The 27,075-nt window shown below is 41.8% G+C and overlaps 2 protein-coding genes across 7 annotated transcripts in view; both read left to right on the forward strand.

Moving 5' to 3' along the window:
* The first annotated feature begins 58 nt into the window (after window positions 1-58).
* Window positions 59-11,047, forward strand: pip5k1ba (phosphatidylinositol-4-phosphate 5-kinase, type I, beta a). Its single transcript, XM_068574186.1, has 14 exons — window positions 59-130; window positions 2,079-2,298; window positions 3,096-3,226; window positions 4,209-4,326; window positions 4,443-4,595; window positions 4,976-5,272; window positions 6,185-6,369; window positions 6,714-6,794; window positions 7,540-7,588; window positions 7,683-7,767; window positions 7,858-8,001; window positions 8,098-8,179; window positions 8,353-8,449; window positions 10,284-11,047. Exons 2-14 carry the CDS (start codon window positions 2,236-2,238, stop codon window positions 10,284-10,286), a joined length of 1,488 nt encoding a protein of 495 aa, XP_068430287.1. The 5' UTR covers window positions 59-130; window positions 2,079-2,235; the 3' UTR covers window positions 10,287-11,047.
* Window positions 11,048-12,690: 1,643 nt separating this feature from the next.
* The window catches only part of tjp2a (tight junction protein 2a (zona occludens 2)), a 28,415-nt gene continuing 14,030 nt past the window's right edge, over window positions 12,691-27,075 (forward strand). For 2 of the 6 annotated variants that reach the window (XM_068574874.1, XM_068574875.1), the window contains exons 1-2: window positions 18,772-18,851; window positions 22,876-23,005. In XM_068574874.1, coding sequence (XP_068430975.1) covers window positions 18,772-18,851; window positions 22,876-23,005 — 210 coding nt within the window. Of the gene's footprint in view, window positions 12,833-18,771; window positions 18,852-22,875; window positions 23,006-24,981; window positions 25,202-27,075 lie in introns of those variants that run through there. The other 4 variants (XM_068574878.1, XM_068574881.1, XM_068574879.1 and 1 more) reach the window with 3 other exon arrangements.

Here is a 27,075-nt window from a genome sequence, read left to right on the forward strand (position 1 = left end):
GAGAGAGAGAGAGAGAGAGAGAGAGAGAGAGAGAGAGAGAGATCAACACAGGCAGCCACAGAGTTCACGTCGGAGTATCATTTTTCCTGACCTGCATCTTCCCTGTCGTCATACAGCGATGCGTGTTACGGTAAGACTGCAGAGAGGCTCCTTTCTGCTGAGCGGCTTCTCTTCCTGCCAACTCTGTCTTGAAGTTTCGTGTTGAAGACACCTGTTTCACTTTTGTCTGTTTCAACTTTAGCTGTATAGGTGTAGTGGTGCGCGTTTCCTGTCGTGAACTCTGATCATCATTATGGTGTCACGCAGGCCGTTTGTGTGTGTGTGTCGTTCAGGGGAGGAAAATTAACTCAGGATGGGATCACAGGGCGACCACCTCCGTCTCGGAGAGAGAGAGAGAGAGACAGAGAGAGAGAGAGAGAGAGAGAGAGAGAGAGAGAGAGAGAGAGAGAGAGAGAGAGAGAGAGAGAGAGAGAGAGAGATGAAGTAAAATGTCGGCAGTGAGCTCGAAGTGGTTGTCAACATTTACATGTATGCAAAAGACGTCGAGGGAGTGTGCTGGTTGAAACTTTCACCTGTGTTCACCTGAGTTACACGTACACAACACAGCCTTGTGATGAATGCTCCTTTACGATGGCCTTCATGATGTTGAAGCTTCTGGTGTTTTCAAAAGGTGATGATTCAACTGTTCAGTCATTCTGGAGGCTGCCTGTGGATCTCTTGAACATTATCGTGACAGGTGTCTCTAACATGTAAAATCATCCTCATTGTTGGAATGATCACGATGATATGTTGGTCATGTGCAGGTTATAGACTGTGGTCCCCACTAAGGATGGAATATGTTGTATTTTAAATGCTTTCTTGTGCTTTATTAAGTATTATTCAGCAGTAGTATTAGTGTTATTAATCATCCATTAACATACAAAGAATTATATGTTTGTCTTGAATAGAAAGACACACAATAGAAATACATACATTTCCCATATGCTGTAGGAAAGCTAACGCTCTTTTAGAAGACATGTTTTCAGCCAGGTTGCGCCGTTACGTCACTCTGTGTGATTTCAATATGTAAAGTGCTGCAGAGAAAACCTGAAATGAACTAATTAAGAGTTTCATTGCCGCGAGGCAGCTTTAATAAAATAAACAGGGGCTTGTCTGTTCAGATCTGGATTTGCAGGTTTGTTCGAGTCAGAGAAAGATGTGTTCATAGAAACTTTTCATGTTTCACAAGCCAACATTTGTGTAATTTAAGTCTGCACAGGCCCTAAAGATAAACAAACAATTTCGGAAGCACGCCTTCAGCACTTATGTACTCTCTATAATACCCAGGGAGCTGGGAGAATACATTACATGCAATTTTTAAACCGCGGAAAATAATTGAAAAGCCTGTTTGACTACATCTGAATTTCAGACTAAATAAAACATCTTTGGCAACCTTTTGACAGATTAAGATAACTTGTGATAGGTGATGTTGAACTGAGCTGTTAGAAATGAAAATTTGAGTTAATAATAAACTTTTACTTTACTAGTAATCAATCCGGCTGCAAATGAGGGTGTGTTTTTCACACACATTGGATTTTTTTAACCAATATTTCTGCAGCATCAATCCCCACAACTGCCCCTTCAAGTACTGTAGCGGTCAATTCATGTGTTGTTGTTGCTGTTGCCGTTTCCATAATCACACCCGGCTTGTTTTGGATGTTGAGGGTCAAAGCACTGAGCCCTTTCTGCTCACTGTTATGAAACAGGGGAATTTGACATGTAATAGTTTCCCAATCCTTCTTAATGAGGATCAAGGGCTGTTGGGAGGGATCCTGGAGTTAAAGACTGAAACAAACACTGGTGGACCCTCAGAACTCAGCGGTACCCCGGACGGAGAGGTCTGCACATTACGAGGCTCTGTAAGTCATATGCGCTCTACAGACACACGGGATGCTGCTAAACTCTAATGCACCATGGGTAATCAGTCGAAGAAGAGCAGGGTTTTGACAAGGTGACCTGTGCTCTGCACTGACGTTCATGCAAATGTTGCACGCTGCGTGACTGCTCTTCTTCTCTTCTTCTCTAACCCACCTCTGCAGGAGCGGTGACCCTGGAACATGCAGTTTCGGTAAAGCCCTTCGGAGGTGAGTCACTGCATCCGGTCGTTCATCATTGAGAGGAAAGAAGGAAGTCAATCTCACAGTTGGAGGAAGGACCGCAGAGCTTCCCTCTCATCGAGTTCTCTCTGTGCAAAAGATGTCAACCACCACCGCAGACCGTGTAGGAAGAGGAACCAAAGCGTCAAAGGATCATAAAAAGGTAAACAGACGTCAATAGTAATTTGTGTCGTGCTTTTCAGAGAAGAGGAGCTCTCAAACACCCCCTGTTTTGAAGACTGCTATTGCTGTTGTTGAATCATTGCTGATTTCAAAACTGAAAATAAGTATCTTAAGTCAGATATCTTAAGAGTTACCTTTTAAAAACACTACATGCACAATATAATGCAATATGCATCATAATTCTTGTGTAAACCTCTGAGTATATCTCTTTCCTTACGACAGGAAAACATCTTTGGGTAAGATGCGTTGAGAAAGAAATCTTTCATTTCCTCGCATGAGTGACACCATACCTGCAGCTGAATGTTGGTTTAGATCGTCAGTTATTTACAATTTATTCATCATCACAAATGTTTCATTATCATCGATGTCCGTTTGTTGGTCAGTCCACCACTTTGGACCAGAATGAAATATCTCAATGACTAGATGTGGCCCTCCATTGAATTGTACACATTCATGGTGGATCCTGATGACTGATGCTGGGCTCACATATGTGAGCCCAGCATGTAGCTTGCTGTTGACGCGTGCAGTGGGAACATGTTGAATATCTGAAAAATATTTCAATGCACTGCATCCGGTAATAGCCGACTGACCAATCTATTGGACCTGGGGCCAACAGCTGATCATCCCATGAGCCGCACTGCTGGCGTTGCTGAAAACTATTCCCCAGATTTCAATACAGTTTGGTGAAAGGTTCGGGAATTGTCAATAGAAGAACTAGTTGATTCCCTTTTTCTTTTCTTTTTTTTTTTACAAATATGTTTTCTTCTCCCCTTTTAGCCCACGGCGGCGGCCCTGAAAGGAGCCATTCAGCTTGGTATTGGGTATGCTGTGGGAAACCTCAGCTCTAAACCAGACAGAGATGTTCTCATGCAGGACTTCTCTGTGGTGGAGAGCATCTTCCTGCCCAGGTAGGCCGCTCGGTTTTACACATTTCTATTATTGACTGCCAGCTAATGCACAAAATTAAAGTTAAGTTTGGATTATAGTTTGGGTAGGTAACATAGGAGACAGTATACTAGAAAAACAGCGCTGTCCTCACAGCTAGTGGCACAGGTAGAGGGGTAGGGAGCAACAATGCCACAGATGTCGGATTTTATTAGATTTATTGATTGCTGTCAGCATGTAAAAGAGAATTTCAACAAATAAAACAAATAATGTTCCTAATATCTTTAATAAACATGAAGGAAAAGTTCACCAAATTACAAAACAATGTATTATTTTGTTTCACCTCCCTTCAGTTGTATCTAGTACATTCAGATTGGGTTTTGTTTGGTTAAATAGTTTTGAAATATCTGTCCCAGGTTCACCACAATGACAAGGAGGGGAATGATGTTGTGTTTGTCCACAAAATGAACGTAGCTTTATTACAAATTATATACCCATGCTGGCTCCCTTCCACACTGGCATGGCCATCGTTAATGCTATTAGTAACACTTGTCGATGTCAAAATGCCTGCTGTGAAAAATATTGCTAAAATGTGTGGTTTTCTACTAAACCACAAGCACGGTAATCTGGTTGTAAACTTCCAAAGAAGAGACTTCCCTATTTTCTTAACATTAACACAAAATGCTGGATTCTGGTTGTACTTGTATACATACATGCATACTTACCCAGAATCTTTGACATCAACAAGTGTTACTAATAGCATTACCGATGGCTCTGGTGCATTCAAGTGTCCTAGTAAGCCATGACAGTGTAAGGGACCTAGCATGAACAGTAACAGGACCCTGAAACTGAAGAAGCTGAGTGGAATTCAACCATCATTAATCACATAATTTACATCTGTGCACGGTAAAATGTCTTCTGTGAAAGAGGCCTGTAAGCTGCAGTTACTGCTTTGTTATTGTGCACCGATATTTTTTTAAATTCCCCTTACTTTCTATTCTGCAGTGAGGGCAGCAACCTGACCCCAGCACATCACTACCCAGATTTCCGCCTGAAAACGTACGCGCCGCTGGCCTTTCGCTACTTCAGGGAGCTGTTTGGCATCAAACCAGACGACTATCTGGTCAGTGTGGAAATTCACATGGTCGCTCTGAGTCAGCGTGATGTGGCGGAAGTTTCAGTTGATTCGATTGCAGCAAACACTTTTTCCTGTTAAGACATCGCTTCTTGTCGTTTCAGTACTCCATGTGTAATGAGCCACTGATCGAGCTGACCAATCCCGGCGCCAGCAGTTCCTGGTTCTACCTCACAAGCGATGACGAGTTCATCATTAAGACGGTGCAGCACAAAGAGGCCGAGTTCCTGCAGAAGCTGCTTCCTGGTTATTATATGGTGAGCTCCATCCATCCATCCATTTTCATCCGCTTACCCGGGACCACAAATTCTGTTATATATATATATACATATATATATATATATATATATATATATATATATATATATATACATATATATATATATATATATATATATATATATATATATATATATATATATATAGGGCTACTAATGGTCAAAACACTTCACAGGGTACCTCTGAAGAGGGAGATAAATGTAAAAATCCCCCCATTTTCCTCCTAACTACAGATTTTTAAATAATGATCAACTTCCATGCGACTTAATTGCAGTTGCATGCAAAACAATAGCATTAGTAATGTCTTGACGTTTCTATTGAACATATTATCCTAACGTTTTTATCTTCCTTATCGCAGAATCTGAATCAGAATCCGAGGACGTTGCTGCCCAAGTTCTACGGCCTTTACTGCATCCAGTGCAGCGGCGTCACCGTCCGCGTGGTGGTGATGAACAACGTGCTGCCGCGCGCCATGAAGATGCACTACAAGTACGACCTGAAGGGTTCCTCGTACAAACGACGCGCCTCGCGCAAAGAGCGCGTCAAATCCTCGCCCACGTTCAAAGACCTGGACTTCCAGGAGATGCACGAGGGCCTGCACTTTGACCCGGACACCTACAGCGCCCTGATGAAGACCCTGCAGAGGGACTGCCGGGTGTGTTCACGTAGTGGTCTTCTATCCGTTAGCAGTGGGCCACCGGTTCAGTTCAAAGTGTCATCATAGTTCAGCGACAGTGCAGCGTATCACAGATTTGTTGGTGGCTCCAATGGAAAGGCCATAAAGTTTACAAAACATTGATAGTTTATTCTTCGGAAATCCAATATCACAAAGAGTCCACAAGCAAAGCGGCATAGTTTCCTGATAGCGGGTTTAAATCTCTCAGCCTGAACTGAATTCAGCCAGCGGTCAGGGCACCACTCTCTCAGATAACATTGTGCAACCACTAGCCGGTATGATGGCCTCATTGGCACTCGCCTGTTATTTCATGAGTGTGCAACAACAGTGGGCATTTGATGGAGGATTAGTGGCGAATGGCGCAAAGCACCTGACTAGTAGGAACAGCCTGTGCAGCTGGACTCTGGATCAAGACGTCTGGGGTGTAACGTGCTCTTATTGGGCCTCTCTGCGTGACCTCAGTTACTGTATTAGGTAACACGGTGGAAAGTAAAGGCTCCTTTGTTTACGGGAGTTACTTCATGACATCAGTGTTTAGTCAGAGGGATTGAGGATTAGGTTGTACTGTGCTTTTGGTTTGCAGATCAAGGTTTAGCCCTGATAATTGGGACCAGCTTAGGTGTGGGACAGGTCAATATAAAGCGTGTTTTAAGGAATGTTTACTGTGGGTGGTTAAAAAAACTCACATGTCTTGTTTTCTCAACCACGCATTATTAAATATATCTGGGTAAAGTAATTGCAAAAAATGCCTAGTAGGTCCCATAAAACCCCATAATAATGACAGTTTGAGACTTTTCTAACGACTTGTTGATGAAGCAAGACGAGTTTGTCAGCCCCAATATGACTTTTCTTTTTTACTTTTGCTTACGTCCACTTTCCGTCTCCCGCCAGGTCCTCGAGAGCTTTAAGATCATGGACTACAGTCTCCTGCTGGGGATTCACGTTTCAGACCGGAAGCCACTGGTCAGAGGAAACCGATGTGACAGCAGGAAGGGCCAGAAAGTCCTTTACTCCACCGCCCTGGAGTCCATCCAGGGAAACGCCAAGGCCCCCGAACCAATGGCTGATGACGACACGTGAGAATTTGTTTGTTTTTTCTCAGCTTGGTTTCGTTCTGGTACGTTTGTATGAGGTTGTATTCTTGTCTTTCTATCTTTTTCTTTTCTCCTTTTAGTTTCAGCATTTTGGTTACACTCTTTCTTCTGCCCTCTCAGCTCACTGTTGAGAAATTTGCCACAAAAGTGAGATCCGGTCCAGATGAAACCTATTTGACTATGGGGGATGGTTTTCTTGCTGATATATGTATTATAGCAAACATTTAAAGCTGTTTAAAAATATGTACTGTTAACTACTTCACAAAACTGAAATAAGGTCTGTGAAGTTTTTTGTTATCCATTAACACATCTTTTATTGTTTTCAGATTGGGTGGAATTCCTGCCAAACATAAAGATGAGAACCTTCTCATCTTCTTAGGAATCATTGACATCCTCCAGTCCTACAGGTGAGCCGAACACACTTTTAAGTTTTTATTAATTCTTCCATGTGCACGAACAATTTTTGGGGGATTTTTTAAATAATTGTAATATTTTGTGAAATGATATTCAAATGTGTAAAATATTTAGTTTTGCTTATTTGAGGTATTCCGTTTTAAGCGATAAATAAGAAATAACATTTAAAAATGGAATCTTACAATTATCTTCTTAAGCTTTTAATTTGTAGCTTCTATATAACTCAAATCATAACTCAGTCCAGAGCTCTATCATTTAACTATTCAAACTAAAGCGTCTCAGCCGGGCCGCTCGCCGACATAATCTTCTTCATGAAGAGGCGAGGCCTCTCTTCTCCTCGCGTCACACGTCTCCATGCTCCATTTCCCTCCCTGACAAGGAAATCAGGATCAGGTGTGTCTCTTCCCACACCTGATCTCAATGCTCGCCTGACGAGGAGTGGGTGGAGCCTTCTGGCTGCAATGTAGATGCCAGCCACTCCCCTTCCCCTCAGGCCCTCACACAGTATTCAATTGACTTTTGCCTGTCATATTTCCATCTCACAGATTTACAATTAGAGCTTGCATTTATGTATCAATTGATTTCAGTTCAAAGTTAAAAAGTCTAGAATTATTCTGTTGGCTCACTCACTGCGCACCAACACACACACACATGCACGCATGCAGACACACACAGTGTATGTATGATTACAACAGTTTAACAAGTGATGGAATACCAATTTATTGTCATATTTTCAAGGTTCATCAAGAAGGTGGAACACTCCTGGAAAGCTCTTGTACATGACGGGGTACGTAACTGCACCATCTCCTCCTTACTGTGTGTTTCTCTGTCCACACAACAGCATTCGTGTGTGTGTCTGACGGCATAGCTCTGCTTCTCAGGACACGGTGTCGGTTCACAGGCCTGGTTTCTATGCGGACCGGTTTCTTAAATTCATGGGCTCGACCGTATTCAAGAAGCTTCACCGTAAGTCGCTGAGCGAGCGTAACGCGTGTCTTCTTGTGTGAGATCGGTGAGCTTCACTTTTAGAATCACCCCTTCTTTGCATCCCCTCAGCTTTAAGAGGAGCATCTTCACGGAGGAAGAGGAGTTCCTTTCATGCAGTAAAGTCCGCCTCCCAGGAGTTTCTGTCCCCGCTGAAGGAAGAGAAGGAAGGGAAGAAGGCCCAGAGCTTGGACAACCTGGATGGAAACTGTAAGCGTAAGGAATGCATTTAAAATATTCTAGGAAACATTTCTGTCATGTTTGAAGAAGCTTTACTTGATTTACTTATTAATGCTTTGCTTGTTACAACAGTTTACAGTTCCTCCAAACAACCAGATGTCCTTCCCAGAGTTTCTTTCAAGTCCACAGACAACGATGAAGAGGACATTGACAGGTGCTTTACACTCTCAGACGGAAGTTATAAAAGTCTGATTCTCAAGAATTCACAAAGGTTGAGATTGTTGAAGTGCTTCACAGTAACAAAAAGGCCGACACCTGCTATAAAGCAAAAAGTCAAATAGTTGTATGCTCATTCTTTGCACTTCATTGTGTATTTGTATGCTGCAGTGAAGCCCGGCGAGCCTCCAGTTCAACGATCGCTCTCGACGATCCTCTGCCGTCTCCCAGCGGGAGCCTGTCAGACTCTGAACTGGGCGTCTACTTGGTATGAAATTATTTAAAATACATGGCATTCATCATTATATATAATCTCCTTTATGACGAGCAGACATCGCAGCAGAGTGCCCAGCAGCAGTACCTTAGTTGTGTTTTTACGCATTAAACACACACTATAACTTAATTAGTGAGTGTTAGAGGTGCTAGCAGGTGGATTTTGTGACTATTGGACACAGCCAGACTGGCTGTGTACCTACCTATGCTTCCTGTTTTTATGTTAAGCTAAGCTAACCAGCTACTGGCTATCACTATCCTCTTCATGTGCAAGAAAGCAAAACAGCGCATTTCCCACATTATAAGACATTTCACGCCATCTGATTTGATCTATATTTATATTTTGGGGTGAATAATGAGCTATTTATTGGTGGAGTATCAGCTATTCTGTTATTTTGACCGCTCTCACATGTTTACTTAAAATATAAATTATGTGATTTATTTTCCAAACAAATACAAAAAAATATGTTTTGTAACATTTCAACAATGTTCTTGAAACATTCTCTCTTTATTCTTGTAAAATTTCAACTGTATTCTCATGACCCTTTCCTCAAAAACAATTCAGACAGTGGGCCTAATGCTTTTGTTGCACTGAGGTGTTTGGGGACATCCTTCATGATGAATCCAGGGGTCACTGGGTGTCTCTGCATTTTCAGCATCACACAGACTCACCCAGGGGACCTAGCTGGAGCTGAACAGTCGTTTGTGACCCAGCGTCCACAAACTGTAAGCAGCCAATGACATCCAAAGAATGTTCCATTTATTTGTGTCTTCTCTTTCGGTTGATGCATAGGCAATGTTTCTGCCTATGCATCAACAAAAAGCACAGAAGTCATGACAATGACTACCATTTGCATGAACAGAAGACACTGAATAATCTTCTGCCAGCATTCAGCATGTGATTTGTCACGTCTTCCTGGAACTTTCTTCTTCTTTGGTGGTGGGTAGCGCTTAGGTATATGCAAGAGGCCCCGCTGGCATCCTGTGACGTCAATGCTGCATGACTCGGCAACGGCCCCTACCCCGCTGCTGCCCCTCAGTCCTTAAGTCTGTGTCAGCTGGAGAAACCTCCACGAATCCCCTTTTCTACAGCACTTCTCTTACATAACCACCAAATCCTCATTCGGGCTTACATGAAGCGGTTCTTCAGCCCACATTAAGCAGTTCTACTCAGGCGCTGTGGGAAGGCTCTGCAGATGTTGGAGTTAATCTGATCTGAAAGCCTTTAAAATCTAAACAAAAAAATACAGTATAGTGAAGGTGAAAGGGAAATCCAGGCCTTGGACTTCTGTTTCCATTACTGCTGGCCATTTCCTAAAGCTGTCCTCGTGTTATAAGTATCAGAATATGTGTTTCCTTCCTCCCACTGCTTTTCATTTACTTTAGTATATGAAAATCAACGGGTAAATACATAAAAACTTGCTTGAGCAAAAAAAAAAAAAGGTTTCAGGGACTAAACAGTGGTCAGCCTGCGCCTGACACGACTGAACCCAGACAACGTGTACCTTGTCAGGAGGTGGAATACACCTCTTTTAGTTTTGCATGCATCTTTTGTCCCGCACTTTTACACAACCTGGATCGGATGTGCACACAATTCACTTTCTTTGCTTTTAATAATTGGGCTGCTAAATCATCCAAAAACACACTTGTTTGAATTGAATTGTTTGACTCTCCAAATTTAAATAATAATGTCCCAATGAGCCCGGCCCGTTCAGTAATCCATCTGTTTGTAGGTTGTAAATGTTTCTGTGTTGATTAGTTTGACCTTAAACACGAACTGTTGCCCTTCAATTGACATCGGGAACTAATAACCTTCCTTTGTTTCCTAGTGAGGGGCCACCTGGACTTCTGACCTTTTGACCTCCCAGTCCAACAGTGTCGAGCCATCAGGACCTCACAACAGTGTAAATGTGACACAAGCTACAAGCGGCGTGCCGCTGTGAGCATCACCTTCTGCCTCTCTGACTTTCCTTTGTTTTAGTCGAAGTGCATGTGCCAAATCACTGGTTCTTGATTAGAGACTCCCATGAATGACAGATGGGTCTATGTTTCTGTGCGTTGAGATTACGGAGCCACTGTATTGATACACAACACTATGATGCCGTTTTCTCTCTTGTTATTTGCACTTTGCTGCTAATTTAACAGTGCTAACAAAGAAAATTGAGTTTGACCTACCCTCTTGGTGGATGTGTATTTCAGTGCAAATGTTCTCAGTGGCTGGATCCCTGAGGAAATAGATTGCCTTGTAACTAAATCAGCTGCAGGGGAAAATAATGCTGTTATTTTGAAATTATGGAATTTTGTGAAGCCAATTTGAGATCATTCAGGAGTCAGGAATCTGAATGAAAGATTCTTCTATCGATACATTCAATGTGTGAGTAAAACTGTTCGTATCCTCATCAACTTGATGTGTAACTGATTTTAGAATCCCAATTTGCGCCAAACAATAAATCAATCGATTTTTTTCTATTTTCAAACATTCCTGTGTCATTACTCTTTAGAAGGTACACGTCATCCTCACTGGGATTTATTCAAACTATGCCTGCTTTAAACAGTTTTGAATCCTTGAGGTAAATAATGACCATAATGTACTTTTATCAACTGTCTTCTTTTTGCCTTCCAATGATTGAAAATCTGTGCTTTTACATGATTTATAGGCCCATAACTGTATTATAGCAATACTTTGAACTTGTATCTGTGAAATAAATTAATATTGAGATAATGAAACGGTTGCCATATTTCATTCAAACACAAGGGGGCGCAGCAATGATGCGTTTATATACGACTGTATGAAGAGGTTAAAGTAGGCTGTCAACATAAGGTTTGCCTGTACTTTGCATATCTGCATCTGTGTCCTGTTCACTACTGCTTACGGTAGAGCACATGACCTCTCTTTGGTTCACAAGGCCGACTGTTGACAAAATGGCCATGCTTGATTTAATTTAATATCTGATGTTTCAGTAATGTCCTGTGTCCGTCTTCACCCACTGGTGGCTTTACAGAGCAGAGTGTGAAGCCAACACTGCAGGTTTAGAGGATTTAGGTTAATCTGACTCAGATCAAAACATCTGCCAGAGGTGGAAATTAACAAAGTACATTTGCTTATTCTGTTTTAAATTGTGATTTTAAAGTAGCTGGCACTGTGAGCAAATATATATTTAAAAAAAAACACAAGTCTGCAGTACTGAATAATTTGTTCTTCAGGGAATTTGTATCTGTTTCTCCTCTCAGTCGTAGTATTTCATCAGATCTACCACAGCTTTTACTCAAATTCACTCGCTGATACAGGCTGGTGTGAGCATCAGAGCGGTTGCTGAGGCGAGAACCGATTGCAGAGTGTTGCCAGGTTTTACGGCTGTTCTGAGGTCCAGAAAGTTGAGAAACTGAGTTGAAGAAAAACAGAAGAAATATATCCATTATTTGACATTTATCGTTATCATTTATCATCAACTTGTATTGCCCATTTAAGGATCAATACATTACATTTAAGATACAAGATTCAAAATGTTTTTCCTGTCATAAGTTAGTTATTCTAATTCTATACAATGAAACTTAAATAATAAATAATAATAATAATAATAATAAAGTTTATTTTGCTCGCTCCTAACACAGAATTACAAGAAACTTAAGGTAAAACAAAATAGTATTGCTATGATAAATATGATAAAATATGTATTTGATCTTTGATTTGTTTGTCTAGTTAGATATAAATTAATAGAATGTGTTATAACCCCATTACATGTCATGTGGTCCACCATCTGTGAAACACAGCATTTCATTTATTAATCATTTCAACATGACATTTTTGTTTTTGTGTTTTAATTGTATGTTGTAAATTTTCATTATTTTCAAATAATATGTTATTTGTTCATTAGTGGTGTTCATTATGTCCCATTATTCTCGGATGAAAAGCAGTAGCCTCGACATGTGTTATTAATTTGCTAAAACATAATATTAAATTGCCTTCCTTCACCTTTGTTCTGGTCAGCCCATTATTTAGTTGGAGTCACTATTTGATTTGTGGATCGTAAACCGAGTCCCCGTGTCACGTTTAGGTGACAGGATGTGTGACTCAGTAGCGTGTCACTTCCACACCGCACCCTAAAAAGGGAGTCACGTGTCGAAACCACAGTCAGGCGTGCAGCCCTGAACGCAACACACCTGCCTTGGGCGAAAACACGCCCACATACCTGCGAGAACCAGGAAGTGGCTTTTTTTTTTTTGGGACCAGACGAAACCTAAGTACTCACTACAGTCTCGCCTAGTTGTAAGCCTCGTCGTCCTCTGCATCCTTCACTTCCATTTACACTTTGCAGCTTAATCTGCTCCGGTCACAGCCCCAAAACAAAAACACAGACAACAGACGGAGTTTCACCTGGTAAGTAGACCGTGTGTGTCGTCTGACCCGTATGTCGACATGTTTTCACCGTGTTGCGTCGCGCTCTTTACCGTATTAGGGCATTAGGGCATTGCCCCGCTGCCTGCTGGAGAGCTCTGGGTCATGTTGGCGGACACAGTGATACACAACAGTTTTTATTTGCTCTTTGGGTCAGCAAGTCTTTTAATTTGTATCGAGTTACATTTAGCTGAACCGATAAACGTGTGTGCAGGCCTCGGTGTAGCTGTTGGTGTGTCCCTCTCTCTGTTCATGCATGCATTGTGTTGCTCCAGTGCAAACACTGAGTTGCGCTGGTACTGTACTGCTGCGTGAAAGCTGTGGTTCAGTCAGTGTGAGTTGGGCAGCCACATGTGGTACTTGACGAGACACCCAGTATACTTTGCTAAAACACAGCCTAAAACTGCCTGTGTTTTTGTTGGAACTGAATTGCATTGCAACTTTGTGGTCCTTTTTTGGAAACTGTGTTGTGTTGCATTTGAATGTACACTTTGAATTGCATTTCTTTTATACTATTATAAAGTGTTTTTTTTCCTAATATTTAGTCTGCTCTACCATAACATACACTGAATTGCCAGTTCATGAGGTCCACCTAGATAAAAACAAATGCCGTCCAATAGTACAGTCCTGCAGTAAATCATACCCTTGTGTAGAATGCAATGTTCAGTATTTGTTGAAATTATTTGAGAGACGTGATGAGTCAAAATTTCTATGGAGAACGTTGTTTGTGTTGCTGTCAAATTCAATGTATCCACTATAAATGGGGGACACACCAAAACATTATAGAAACACCTGTATGCATATTCATTTAACTGTTTTCTGTAGATGTGAAATTTGAAATACTGTTGACGCTGCTTTCAAATGTGTTAAAATTTCACAGCATGCAATCTGACTTTGCAGGAAGTGGACGGGTGTTAATAACGTATACAACGAAGCCATTGTTAATAAGTGTCTCAGTGAGCCATGAAGGTGTAACAGCGAGTCAGCATGCACATTAGCAGGGCCCTGAAACAGTAGCAGCTGAATGGGATTGAGCATCATTTTAGTATTTTCGCCTATTTTTCATGCCACTGTGAGGTGACAAACTGTCTGTATAAAAATAAAAGGCATATACCAGAATATAAGTGGGTGTGGACTATGACTCATCAAATTGAGTGGGCTCCCCAGTTACTGCACAGTTGTTGGTTCAGCGCCTTTCTGTCCACGCGTCGACTTGTCCTTATGGGCAAGAAGCTCAAACTGCTCCCAAGCAGGCTTCTTGTTGGCAGATACTTGCCCAGAATAAACCCGAAAAAAAAACAACAATTCTAAAAGTGGACTGGGGTCCTGAACCTAGAAACAATACTAAGAACGAGCTTTGTCCTCTGCGGCAAGTTCAGCCCCGTTCAACAGGAAGGGTCAGACTTCCTTTCAGTGTCCAAGCTGAGCTGCTCTCTCATTCCTCAATTTACATGGCTTCATTTTACCATCTCCCAAAAAGAAACAAACCTGCAGCAAGGACAACAGGCATTTCTTTATTAAAAATTGTAATGTGTATTTATTTATTTTCTTCTAGTTTGCCCCTCCAGGTCACTGTATACATCCTGATGATTCTGATTGTATCTGCAGGGGGGATAGTGCACACACTGATTCTCTTTCCTCTGCTTGTTCATCTCTTTCCCTTCGTATCTCTGCACTCTCATCACAGATTTGCGAGTGGCATGTGTTCCTCCATCTGACTCGCGCATGCATTGCATATGGACGTTGCATAATGCTGTTGGGCCGTGGTAATACAGCGCCGCTATAACACGTTGGAAAGTGTTGAGGGCCAGAAAGAGCGAGTCACTCTTCTTGAAACACTGTAATGTTTCAAAAGATTAAAATGGTTTGTGTTGCAGTTATGAGACTGCAGCAGAGCCAAAACAAATCCAAAGAAGCTTATTGACATGTTTTTCAAATCTTGGATGGAAAATGACTACAAGACACCATCATCGTTCAGGAGTTCAGAACAGTTCTAGCTGTGTGGATAACGATGATAATTGAAGACCTATTATTATTATTATTATTATTATTATTATTATTATTATTATATTGCCTTCATAAAGTGATGGTGAATATTTTTCCGTGAAGCATCTACTTTTATCCACATCCAGCATCCTCTTTCATTTTTTTAAGCTTCTTGCTGGTTTCGTTTTCTGCAGGAAGGTAATGGCAAGTAGAGTGCCATTAAATCCAAACTATGAGATAATGGAGGCTAAAGAAATCTCCTGAGAGATGCAGTGTTCTCTTTTGGTTCAGAACAATGCTCTTTGGGCAAATTTATTACAGTCGTGACTTTGAGTGTTTAGCTCGCAGTGACGGAGCTACACGCCTATTGGCTGAGTGAACGGGCTGTACGGTTGTATGTCCTGGATGTAGATCGAACCCAATCTGTTTGCAGCACTGTACGCAAGCGGATGCTTCAAAACATATACAACTTGAACATATGTTAAAAATCCATATTATATAAAAATGTTATTCAAGGTTTTTTGGGCAGCCTTTTAACAAACAGCATTTCACATACGTCCTTGACATTTGCAGGCTAAACAAACACTAACGTTCTTGTCCGGCAAACCAAGATAACGAGTTAAAAGATGTTCGAAACAAGTTCAGTAGACCTGAGAGGAACTAAGTCAAGCAATACTTTCCTGTGGTTTGGTCCCTGCTAGCAACCTCTTTTGTACCACACATTGTCCCTGTAGATCCATGGTCACGTTTTAAAATGTATTCGACATGTCTCAAAACCTAAACAAAATAATGTCCCCTGTATATGCAAAGCAAGCATGGTTGAAGAACACAAAAACAGAGGAACATTGCAGGTCTCTAGGTTGCTGACACCGTTGCTCATGAAGTGATATGTCTGCACAGCTGTGCCCCTTCGTGTGTTGCACTCTTAGCGCGTGTTAAGCTAAGTGGCGTTTGCATCCCTACACATACTCAACCTTGTCTGTCAGGCTGCAGTTTGGGCTGGCTGAGTGTTCTCCGTGAGATTACCGTAAAGTGTTGGATTATGATAAAACCGCCTGTGAATGTCAGTGTGATTTCTGCATGGCTTATTGGTTTGTTCTCCTCTGCGCTTTCAGCCCAGACGGGGGTCTCCTAATCTGGGCTCCTCCTGACTAAGATGACACCCAGGGTGAATAAAATAAAATAAAAAAACTCCACTTGTTTTTCATCTGGCTTTTGTGTTGTTTCCCCAACACTTCTATTTTTAATAATAGAAGTGTTGTATTTTGGTAACCCCCTCAGAGTGCTGAGGGGATTTCTGTTGGTCTGTAAAAAATCTGCAGCAGTTCTCGTGGCACGACCATCCAGAGCTGTAATCCAGACATCCAAGCTGCTGGAATATAAATCCTGTCCCGAGTTTGCATTGGCTGGCAATTCATCAAGAGGCTGGCATCGGGCCGCCTGGTGACTCGGGATGACGAGCTATACATTTAATCTGTGTGGCAGAGGAGACGGGGGGGGGGTGTGTGTGTGTGTGTTGGGTATTATAGTAATGTATTGAAGTCAATATACCGACGACAGTTATCGGTACACAATTCAAGGTTTTAGAGAATGCAAGTGAGGTCAGATTTAGACCCGGGGCTGCCATCCTCTTTGCGACATCAAGCTGTTTTCTAGTGCGCTCCGATCATCTTTTAAAGACTGAAAATCTTCCCCTGCCCTGAACCTGAAAACTGAAAATGCAACTTCATCCCCAGACCTCCACATGTGTTGTTGCTGCAACCCTCTGCCTTTGTCATTTCAGTGGTCTCTTTGAAATGAATTGGGCCGCTGCAGTTCTTTGCTTTCTTTCTTTCCTTTTATGAGATGGCAGTCGGAAACATGACAGCGCATGCGGGAGCTTCAGATGAAACGGAGGACCCGGCTGTATTCAAATCAGGGACATTGTGTTTCTGATTGAAGCCAGGGACCTTGATGTTTCTTTGTGTTAACCTGCCTTTTTTCCACGCAGGGCTATCTTTGGTGAAAACAGCCATAGATTAAAAAAGGGCCTGTGTGGTCTCAAGGTAGTTCTTTTGGGATCTTGAGGCGTCTTTTCTTATTATTTGACCCCAAATTACTTTTCATAAATTTTTATGCTGCTTTTCTTCATGCTGAAGTGTGCCAACAATTTAATGTGAGTTTGCAACAAACTAAATTTTAGACCCTCAAATGTGAACGCTAACATACAGAACACACTTTGTTAACACTTCTCCTCTGCACTGATCTCTGTATCGCACACCGCAGAGTCCCGCCCCGATGCACACAGACACGTGTGCACACACAGGTGAGCACTGAGCACACTCCCAACAGCGGACAGAGAGTGTCGAAAAATATGTTGTGTAATAGGCAAAGCGTTATTGAAACGCTCCCAGGGTGAAGACTGCAACACTTTGTCCTGCGAGTAGCATCCGGAGGAGCTCTCTTGCTCCATGTTCAATACAGAAACGAGCCAAAGTGCTTGTGTCTTGTACCCAACAATGAACCTATTGGCACGAATCGCTGATTCTTGGCATTTTGCCGAAAGACGATTTTCGTGAGATCTGCTTTTCATTTCAGCTCAACGTTGAGCATGAATTGAGTGGCCTGCAACCCCGTTTAAAAAAGATTTGTAGAGGAAAGCAGCTCATTGCAGTCACTAATACTGATACAACACCCCCCACTACACCCATAAGCTGTAAACCTAGGGGAAACACAATGAGCCACACTGGGTCACCTCACATGCATACATGCAGCATTCCTTTTTTAAATTCATTGTAATATAATCCCACCTACTTAAATACTCACTCAAACACCAAACTTGTATTAATCCGCAGCTTATTTCAAAACTACAGTCACAAACTGTTTAACTTTATTGAGCCCGTTTTTAAAAGTGGAACTACATATTTTTGAGACACTTTTTACATCTTTAGGAAAAACCTGATCACCAGAGACAGGATAGGGAGGTCTGACATTCTGAGGCCGACTAACACATTGTCGGTCTTAAGTCACTAAGTGGCTGCATTATAAACGTTTGACAAAAACAAAACCATGTTCTAAGATTGTGTTCTTGATTCAGGATATGCCAAAGCAGCTGCAGAAAGCAATGAGAGTAGATTTTCCAACAAGGCGTGCACAGAATCGCTCCGAAAAAGACTTTTTTTGCACTCCGAAACTTGTCCCTGTTCACTCTCAAATCTTGAAGTGCAGCTTGATTGCAGCTTAAATGAGTTCAGTAGTAGTGTCATTAAAAAAACAACAACATAATGGGTTAGCTCTGGTGTGTGTGGGTGGGTGGGTGGGTGGTGAAGTAGATGGGTCTGTCTGGGTGTAAATGGTGAGAAGACTAAGCCTGGATGGGGGATTATAGGCAAAGGGGGCGGGGAGCATCCATGATCTGTCAGGGCTTAGTACCACAATTATTCCAGCGGCTGCTGCAGCAACAGCAGCAGTGGTGGCGGCGGTGGCAGAGGCTGCGTTTTCATTAGTGTAATGTCCAGAGAAGCTCCAGAATTATGTAAGAGTGACGCGCTGTCATCCCCTCTCAGCCCGCCCACCGCCTGGTTGGAACGTGGCCGTTTTTTGATTTCCTTTTATCCTCCCTCGCCTCGGGGAAAAGCCAAAAGGACATCTGTCGGAGTCTGAGGTAAAGAGGACGGCACTCGCAGTCGCTCTGCCGAGGGGATCCTCGTGTGCTGAAGCTCCGGCTCGTCGCCATGGAGAGGGCAAATTCGTAGTGTTGATGACGTGAAGAGGGGCGGTGGGGGTGGAAGGGCCGAGCAAATGGGCTGGGAGACGTCGAGTGTGCCGCCGGTCTTGCGCTTCGGTAAGGAGATGGGTGGCGGCATCGTAGCGGCAGCCGGAGCGGCGCAGTCCGTGTGATGCCGTCGCCGCCACCGGAGAGGTAGAAGATGAAGTTTAAGAAGTTCATCACCATCATGCAGGCGGCCATAGGGATTGTGCCCCTGAACAAAAGGGAGCTTCTGCCACCCGGCAGGAAACTGTGGAGACCCCAGGGGTGAGTTAGATCACTTTGTGTCGCCAACTTTTTAGCAGGCATAGTAGGGAGATGCATATTGTAACAACTGCTGCAGCTTTTTCATTCTAAAGTCCTGATAATCTGTGGCTTTTTAGTGCCTAGGTCAAGGTAGCAACACATGGATTTTTAGAAGAATGCAAACAAAAAGTGTTGTGTGGTCATATAGATAGTTTTAGTTTTGTGGAACCAGGTTTTGTGTCTCTGAGACCTCACAGCATTGACATTTAGACATCAACATCTATGTGTCTTCCCAGAAGCAATCTCTCAATTATTCAGATTAATCTGGGGCAGAACTCTCGGAAGGAGACGTCTCAAAAGAACCTGCACAGATACAAACAACTGTATCTGCATTGCTCGGCATCACCAGGAGTACATAAAACATATGTATTTTGAATGCCTTTTTTTTGGGTGGTCTGATTTGATCAAGACAAATGGACTTTATTGGACTTTTACATATTCTGATGCCTTTTGGACATAAAGGTTTCAAGGTTTCATGAGATTTGTGCCCTGACTACTTGGAGAGAGATGCACCATGTTTTATTAGGATCAAGTTGTTTCCACTGATGCGATGATCGATCCTGAAGACGCAGAGATCACAGTATTCAATATCGTCTTACTCCGGTTTTCAAACTTATTATCTCATTGACTCGTGGATCTACAAGTACAAATCTGTGGATCAGGGGTATTCAATTAAAATTCAGGTCTATTGTCCTCATACAAATTGTTTACTGGATGAATTATAAATAATATATACTATTATAATAAATACATGTTCTTATCGAAGTCAAATAAACGCTGCGTTTAAGATTAATATACATAGTGGAAAACTTTTGCAAAATGTACATCTCAAAATAACATACTTAATTTTATAAATAAATATTTAACTAAATTAAATTTGCCCAGCTGCTTTAAATTCCGTTTATTCATGGTGAAGTGATGTCAAATGATAACTTCACCATGAAACCACTTGTTTCAGCTCTATTCTCCTCTCTGTTGCGGTGAATGAATATGTCAGACTTCTGAACATATCTTCATTTTATTTTCCAGCGCCTTCGTTTGTTTAAAAGATTTGTGCTTCGTCTCTTCGTGGCGCTTCACATCGCTGCTTTTAATAATCACCACGATCTCTGAACATATGAGACACTGTTTCTTGTCCTGGCTCCTGTTGGGTATTTCTTCCCGTCTCTCTTGGGTGCGTAAATCTCCCTGCCGTTGCGACGCTAATTGGAATACACACATTTGATGATGTTAGAAAAATTCACTCGACGGCTTGGAGTAAAATTAATAAAACAAGAACATTTCTTCTTTGAAGGAGCAGAGTCAGAAGTACAACGTAACAGACCAATTACACATCCAAGACTGCTCCACAATCTCTCAAGGACCACCTCTTAAATACACATCATGACACACTACAGAAACCCTCATGACGTCTTCGGCCTAATCGTGAACCTTTCCCCCCGTCATCCCATAGAGCGGTTTGCAAGAAATGGTCATGTGATAACAAAGGAACAGCACGTTCTTTCAGACAGAGATATACAGATTCCCCAGTCTCCCTGCTATCAGGAGACGTGTTGAGTTTGTGTGTAATGTTAAACAGAGTCAGTGAGATGAGGAGTCTGAATATAACAGTGAAACAGTAACTGATTAAGAGTGAACAAGTTTTTCTTCCAACAGATGAGTAGAATCACGTGATGTGATGCATAACGCATGTAATTGGTCGATGTGTTTTCTGGACCGCTGAACGAGCGCTGGAAAAGCAGGAAAAGCGGCATGGGTAAAAAAAAAAAAAATAGAAGCGCTGCATCAACATTTCATAATTTTTTAATTATCTATTGATTGTAAGTCTCGGGTCCAGATGCAACGGCGTCTCTTAGGGACCCCTGCAATAGATTGGTGTAGCCGACTAGATGCTGATTGGATGAAGTATTTTCTAACAGTGCAACTCCATGATGATTATCTCATGTTGATGAAGTATATGTCACAGTTATATCCCTATTACACTACTCCAATGCGTCATTCCACATCCTCTACATTCATTCATCTTCATCTCTATATGCACTGTTTTCACTAATGTCCAATTAGATGCTAAACTGCCTTGCATTTGTGACTGTGTGCAATGAATGTAAAGATTAACCCGATCTAATATCAACATGTCCATCACATTGCATAGGAAGGCTGCATTCAATTTAAATAAACTCCTGCTAAAAGTTCTTATTAAACAGTTTATTTCAAATGCAGGGGTTGTGTGTCACTCCATGCGCGACCCTTCTTCACTTAGTCAGGATGTGATTCCGCTGAAATATGTTAATCATTATCATTGGATTATTTTGCCCAATGGGTCATCAACAGGCTTGTGTGTGATAATAAGTGGTTTCAATTCACTGCATTCCCTGTAATGGAGGTCAAAAATGTAATATAATATTGAAGTGTGATTGGGTAGTTTGGTGGTCACAGCTGATTGAACAGCAGTTTTCATTTGTAATTTCAAAATGATACCCAGTGTTTGGTCCTCTCAGATTAACGTTGAGACATTGAAGTTATCACAGAATCTGAGTTATGTGGGTGTTTACCAGACAGGAAGGGTCGAATAAAAGACACTCTGGAGTTTTAGCATGTGGGATCCAGGGTTTTCTAACCTTGACCCTTACTAGAGACTGCGATAGTGACTCCCGCGACTTTAGGATAGTGCCATACTGTCATGAGTAAAACCTCCATGCACATTGTCAAAGAGCAATGGCTTAATGCTGCCAGACCCAGCACAGGGTCTAAATTGTCTTTTCTTTTGTATTCTTCCCTTGTTCCTGGAGATATGAAACTGAATCTACAGGTCTGTGCTGCAGCATGTTTAGTCATGCGGAGGAACAGTGTTTCGGTGCTCTCTGACTTGATCCAGTCACACCGTCTCAATGAGTCAAACTTCCGCGTCTGGCTGGCCGTGTGCCGTTGGGAACAAATATTTTTTTTGCTGTAGAACTCCACATGTTGGGGCCTGATAGTGATCAGGTCAGAAATACTCCTCTTGTAGTGAGGCTGCAGATTATAGTATTACTGTCTGTAGTATCTGAGTGAGCCGGGTCTCCTCGGGCTTTACTCGGAGCCGTACATGGGTGGCTTAGTTCTGGAAAGCGTTTTATTCTCTATATATAGCTCAACTTTTTTCTTTTTTTTAATCTGGCCCTGTGCTCTTTGAAATATTTGGTTTTTTTCCCTGTTTTTACTCTTTTAGTAGATAGTTGTAATCTCCAATGTGAATGTGTGTCTCATCTACCAATACTAGTTAAAAGATGAGTCAACAATGTGAAAAGAGGTCCAACCTCCCAGACACCATACGCTGAAATCCTCAAATTACTTGATTTGATTGACCCAACAGTCCCAAAGGCCAAGTACAGACAATTTTACAAATACATAAAACAAAGAAAAGCACATTTGGGAAGCTGGAATCCGGATGATATATAGACTTTTGTCCCGAGTAAATAATCTCAACAAGTGGGCAGATTGCTATGAAAGTTGCTGCAGTTTCTCTGGTGCCCAGAGAACCACATCGCTGACTTTGGTGATCCTCTGACTTTTCCTAAGACCACCGGGTTCTCACTTCTGCACTGAAGTAGCTCAACATAATTGTATATCGAGCACACGTGACTGTGTCATAAAGGTCTTAGCCCGAAATCTGCACTTAAAGTGAAAATCCAGTGATTGAGCACACAAGAGACACATTAAACAAAAATAAAATGTTCAAACTCAATGGAGCAGTGGTCGAGTTGTTTAGATTGTCCAAGAACAACGTATCCTACTTTTCCTGTAATGCAACTGACTAGTGTGTTTCATAGACCCTGTCTACCAGGGAAATGCTCAACCATTTGTGTGACAACTTTTTCTTTAAAAAAGTTCTTTTGAGTAAATATTTGGTCTTATTGAATTATAATATTTTTGGTGTAACACACTTGCCGTAAAGAGTTGTCATCTAAAATTGTGTTTCTCTCTCTCTGTGTATGTGTGTGTGTAGGGACCAGCCGGGCTCTGACCACGGCAGCACTGACCTGCTCAAGTCCAACCGCAAGTTCCGTTGGTCCAGAGAAGCCCAGTACTTGTACCTTCGCCGCCTCTCTTCACGCAGCTACTTCTCTATCACGATGGTAGGTTTTCCACATCGCGTTTAGTTCTGATGCTTATTGTTTTCTGAGCGAGACGAAATCTGGTCTGGTCTGTGTGTGTGTGTGTGTAGGTGTGTGTGTGTGTTGTCCTGCTGACCCCTCACTGTCATTGTTTAATGTTAAGAAGCACATCTGTCTGCACCCATCTTGGAAATCTATTTCAAGATTTTATTTTTCAGTCCAGTCACATGTGAGCCCATATATGATATTGGTTTGTATACAATGTGATGAAGACTCAGACTTCGTTTTCCTTATGTCCCATTTAAACCCTCACCGGTCTGTGGAGTAGTGATTTGCACGACTATCGCATTACTCGGACGATTGTGTTTCTTTCATGACGAAAATTTCATGAATTTTAATCTTGTGACACTCATAATCACATCACTGGGTAAAATAATAAATACTTTGTTAGCTACAAACAAGGCTGCTTCTCTTCTGACGCACTAATGATTCAGAGATGTGACTTTTCCTGAGACCGCATTTCCCAGATTTCTTTACTTATTTAAATACGACTACGCTTTAGTGTCCCCGCCTCCTGCATCCAGGATGATGATTAGCCAGAAAGACATGCTATGTCCCAGATGCTTTATTGTTTTAATGACACGGCCACACAAATTATTTAGGCCGACGAAGCTGTTTTGCATTGGATGGCCTATTTTAAAGTTCATTTTGCATATTTCCGCTGATGAAATATGGTGATTTGACACATTGAACCGTAATTTATCTGAAATGTTAACGTAATTGTGTCATTCCTAAGGTGTTGCTACTCTGAAGTTTAACATTTTGGATATACCGTTCCTTTTTTGCAAGCATAAAAGCTCCTGTCATTTGTTAAAATAGTGGCTGATGAGAGCACATAGTTTCGGGGGATTTTTGACATTTTCGGGGTCAGCTGGCATTCTTATCTGTGATTTTGTTTTGTGTTGATACAATACTAGATGGGTGCTGGCTTGAATGGATAGAATTGATTGTATTACACACACACACATACGAACAAACATACATACACACACTCTCTCTCACCCCCCCCCCCCCCCACACACACACACACACACACACAACAATAGGTCATTGTTAGACGGCTCACGTGTAAGAGCCTTTACAATTCTTTCACATAGTTCTATAACCTTCACATATATTTGTGTACTTCTGATCTTCGTGGTTTTTCATGGTTCCAGTAAATGTGAATTCTAACACTTTAGCGTACAGGTATAATTAATACACTAGTGTGTTTTTAACTTTGTTGAAGGCCTCTTCCTGTTCCATTTAATTCCCCCTGTGCACAATGGGAAATGAGTTTTCTTAGTTTGGTTTTGAAGAACTTCACTGAATGAACTGGACCGCCAACTGTAATCATTGTTGGACCTTACTATCGTCCATGTAGTGTGTTTTCAACACCGCAATGCATTTCCCTCTTGTCTTTGCTGCAGGCGTGGGAGAACTATGAGAAAATGATTCATTTAAAATGGCTTGTTTTGTCCTGTCAAAAGTATTGGTGGTACAGGTTGCTTCGGAGTAAAACACATCGGTTTCATCTTTTTGTGGTCTTTAATCATCAGAGCTTTGCCTATTTCGTACACAAAATTCCAACATTGTTTTGCCTCTGTATGCCGTATTCAATCTGTGTTTGTGCTGTCTGTCTGGGAGCCTCACTGCAGGATCCCTGGAAATCAATGGGAGTTTTGGACGGATCCATGTCCGTGGTATCAGACGTGCAAACCCTCCGCTACACATGTATGTGTAATGCGAGCATCGGCTCGTTATTACTCATAACCAAATTAGCACTTTAATGTCAAGCGAGTTTAATGCTATGACAAGTTGTTTTAGTTTGCTGTCATCCATCACAATTGTTTTTAAATGTAACGCGCCCCTCCGATGCTCATATTTGGTTTGATCTTAACCGAACCAGGACAGCCGCTGGTTTTTGCTCTGAATGTTTACTCCTAGTATTTGAAGTAGACAAAGTGCTATATTTAAATTAAAGTAGAAGACGTTTTACCACTTGTTGGACGTTAAACTCTGAGGTTCCGTCAACACTTTGGTCTCTTTCGGACCGGAGAGGTCTGGATAGTCTAGTTTGGGTCTAAAGCACCGGACCCGGGCAGTTCAAAGTGCGTGATGCCAGTAAACGGAGGGGGGCTGCTCTCGCTCAGCAGATACGCAACACAGTATTTCACCGTGAGTACTTCCAGAGAAAAATTCAATGTATCCATAAGTACACACGTTGATGGACAATAGCACCGATTTAAATGTTTTTGAGGATAAATGACGGAAGGACTCTGCGACTGCCTGTTGCATCCCGCTGCACCTGCTGTGACGTTAAGCTAAGTTAGCTGTCAGCTAGCAGTTCAACTTAGTTAAGATAGCAGAAACACGTACAAAGTTAATACACCCGGTTTAAACAGCTATCCTGACCCAATTACTGTGTCTGATGTGTCCACTTCTCCCGTAATTGGTCACATTGTGTAAGTTGTTCTGCGCTTAACGTGTGGTTCTCTCTCGTGCCTCTCGGTGTAATGCGGCGCTGTGTCCGGTAGGGGGCGGACGTGCTCAACCTTTCTGTTATCAGCCACACACACATTGAGACCTTCAGACTAATGAAGGATTGTTGGAAGTTGATGAGACACAAAGTAAATGTATTGACACGCACTTATTTCAAGCAAATGTTTACTAAACAACAGTATGGACAACATGTTGCATCATATTTTACATTTGGCTTAAACTAAATATCTGTATTTGCATACTCTTGAGTACTGAGAGGTGGCAGTTTCAAAGACGTTTTAAGAGGAAAAATGAAAACAAGTCATACCTTTTTTTTATTTTTTATTTTTTTATTTTTTTAATTCAGTGTCTTCCACAGAGCAGTAACATTTCCAAACTATTTTAAGATGTTTTCTGTACAAATTCACAAAACATATCAGTGGTTTCCTTATCAGGTTTCTAGGTGCCTTGATCTAGGTACTGAAATTCACTTCGAACTACTTGATTAGATAAGAAAATGCAGTCATAAGAGTCATTTTTCGAGCAAAATATGAAATGTTTGGATTCGAGCATCAATCTTTGTGAATCATTTTGTATCATTGATATCAACTCTTATTTCAGTGCACTATATTGTTTTGTAAATTCTACCCACACGATCTGTGTTTCTTTTAATTTGAAAAGAGCCGTCCTCTCCGCTAAATAATTTGTCACGGCCTGCGAGGATGACCCAGTATTTCAACCCTCCCTCCCCGGAAATATGTTTGTGTCTTGTTATGTAACGGCCAACGCTCAGGAGGCTACGACTTCTCCAGCAGGCCTGCCCGCGAGCAGCCATCACAATCATATTAAAAAAAAAGGAGGTGGATGGATGGTAATAATGGTTTGATTTTATATATCGCTTTTCTGACTACTCAAAGACACTTTACATAGGAATTATTCACACAGAGAGGAGCTACCATGCAAGGTGCCACGTCATCTATCCAACTTTCATACATCGTAGTCGCAGCTACGGGAGCAATTTTAGGGTTAAGTGTCTTGTTCAAGGGCACATCGATGCTGGCTAGCGGCGCCGAGGATAGAACCGCCGATCCTCTGATTGAAGGACGACCCGGCTCACCACTGTGCCACGATCGCCCTCGATGCTAGGGTGTTATCCTTTCCAAAATTCACAACACACCATAAATTACATTCATATCGCCACAACATCACATATGGTTTTGGCAACGAAATCATGAAATATGGCGACAAACATTAAGATCATCATTTTACAATCTCAATCAAAGTTATAAATGTTAAAACAAAAAACATGTTTACTTCTTATGAAGCATAGTGTTCTGGTGAGCGGGCGTGTAGAGAGCAGTGGGTGTGGGATCCATAATAAAAAAAAGAGACATCAAACTGGACCGTAATTAACGATTTAAAATTCACTCACGCTGACGAACATGGCTCAGCGGGTGGATGTGCAGCTCCACCAGAAACGTCACTAAATGCACAGTACTGTATTAGAAATTGTTTTAATGAATTTCTCATAATAAGTGAGTTAAATCACCTTTTTATCAGCGCAAAGAACT

Source organism: Clinocottus analis, unplaced genomic scaffold (genome assembly GCF_023055335.1).
Source record: "Clinocottus analis isolate CAN_PGR_092001 unplaced genomic scaffold, fCliAna1.0.p SCAF_13, whole genome shotgun sequence".
Lineage (NCBI taxonomy): Eukaryota > Metazoa > Chordata > Actinopteri > Perciformes > Cottidae > Clinocottus > Clinocottus analis.

Excerpts from the sequence above, each read along its gene's own strand:
- pip5k1ba (XM_068574186.1), top strand. The coding sequence starts at position 2,236 with ATGTCAACCACCACCGCAGACCGTGTAGGAAGAGGAACCAAAGCGTCA. Across the intron at positions 2,299-3,095 it reads CGTCAAAGGATCATAAAAAG|CCCACGGCGGCGGCCCTGAA; the intron begins GTAAACAGACGT and ends CTCCCCTTTTAG. Across the intron at positions 8,180-8,352 it reads GATGAAGAGGACATTGACAG|TGAAGCCCGGCGAGCCTCCA; the intron begins GTGCTTTACACT and ends TGTATGCTGCAG.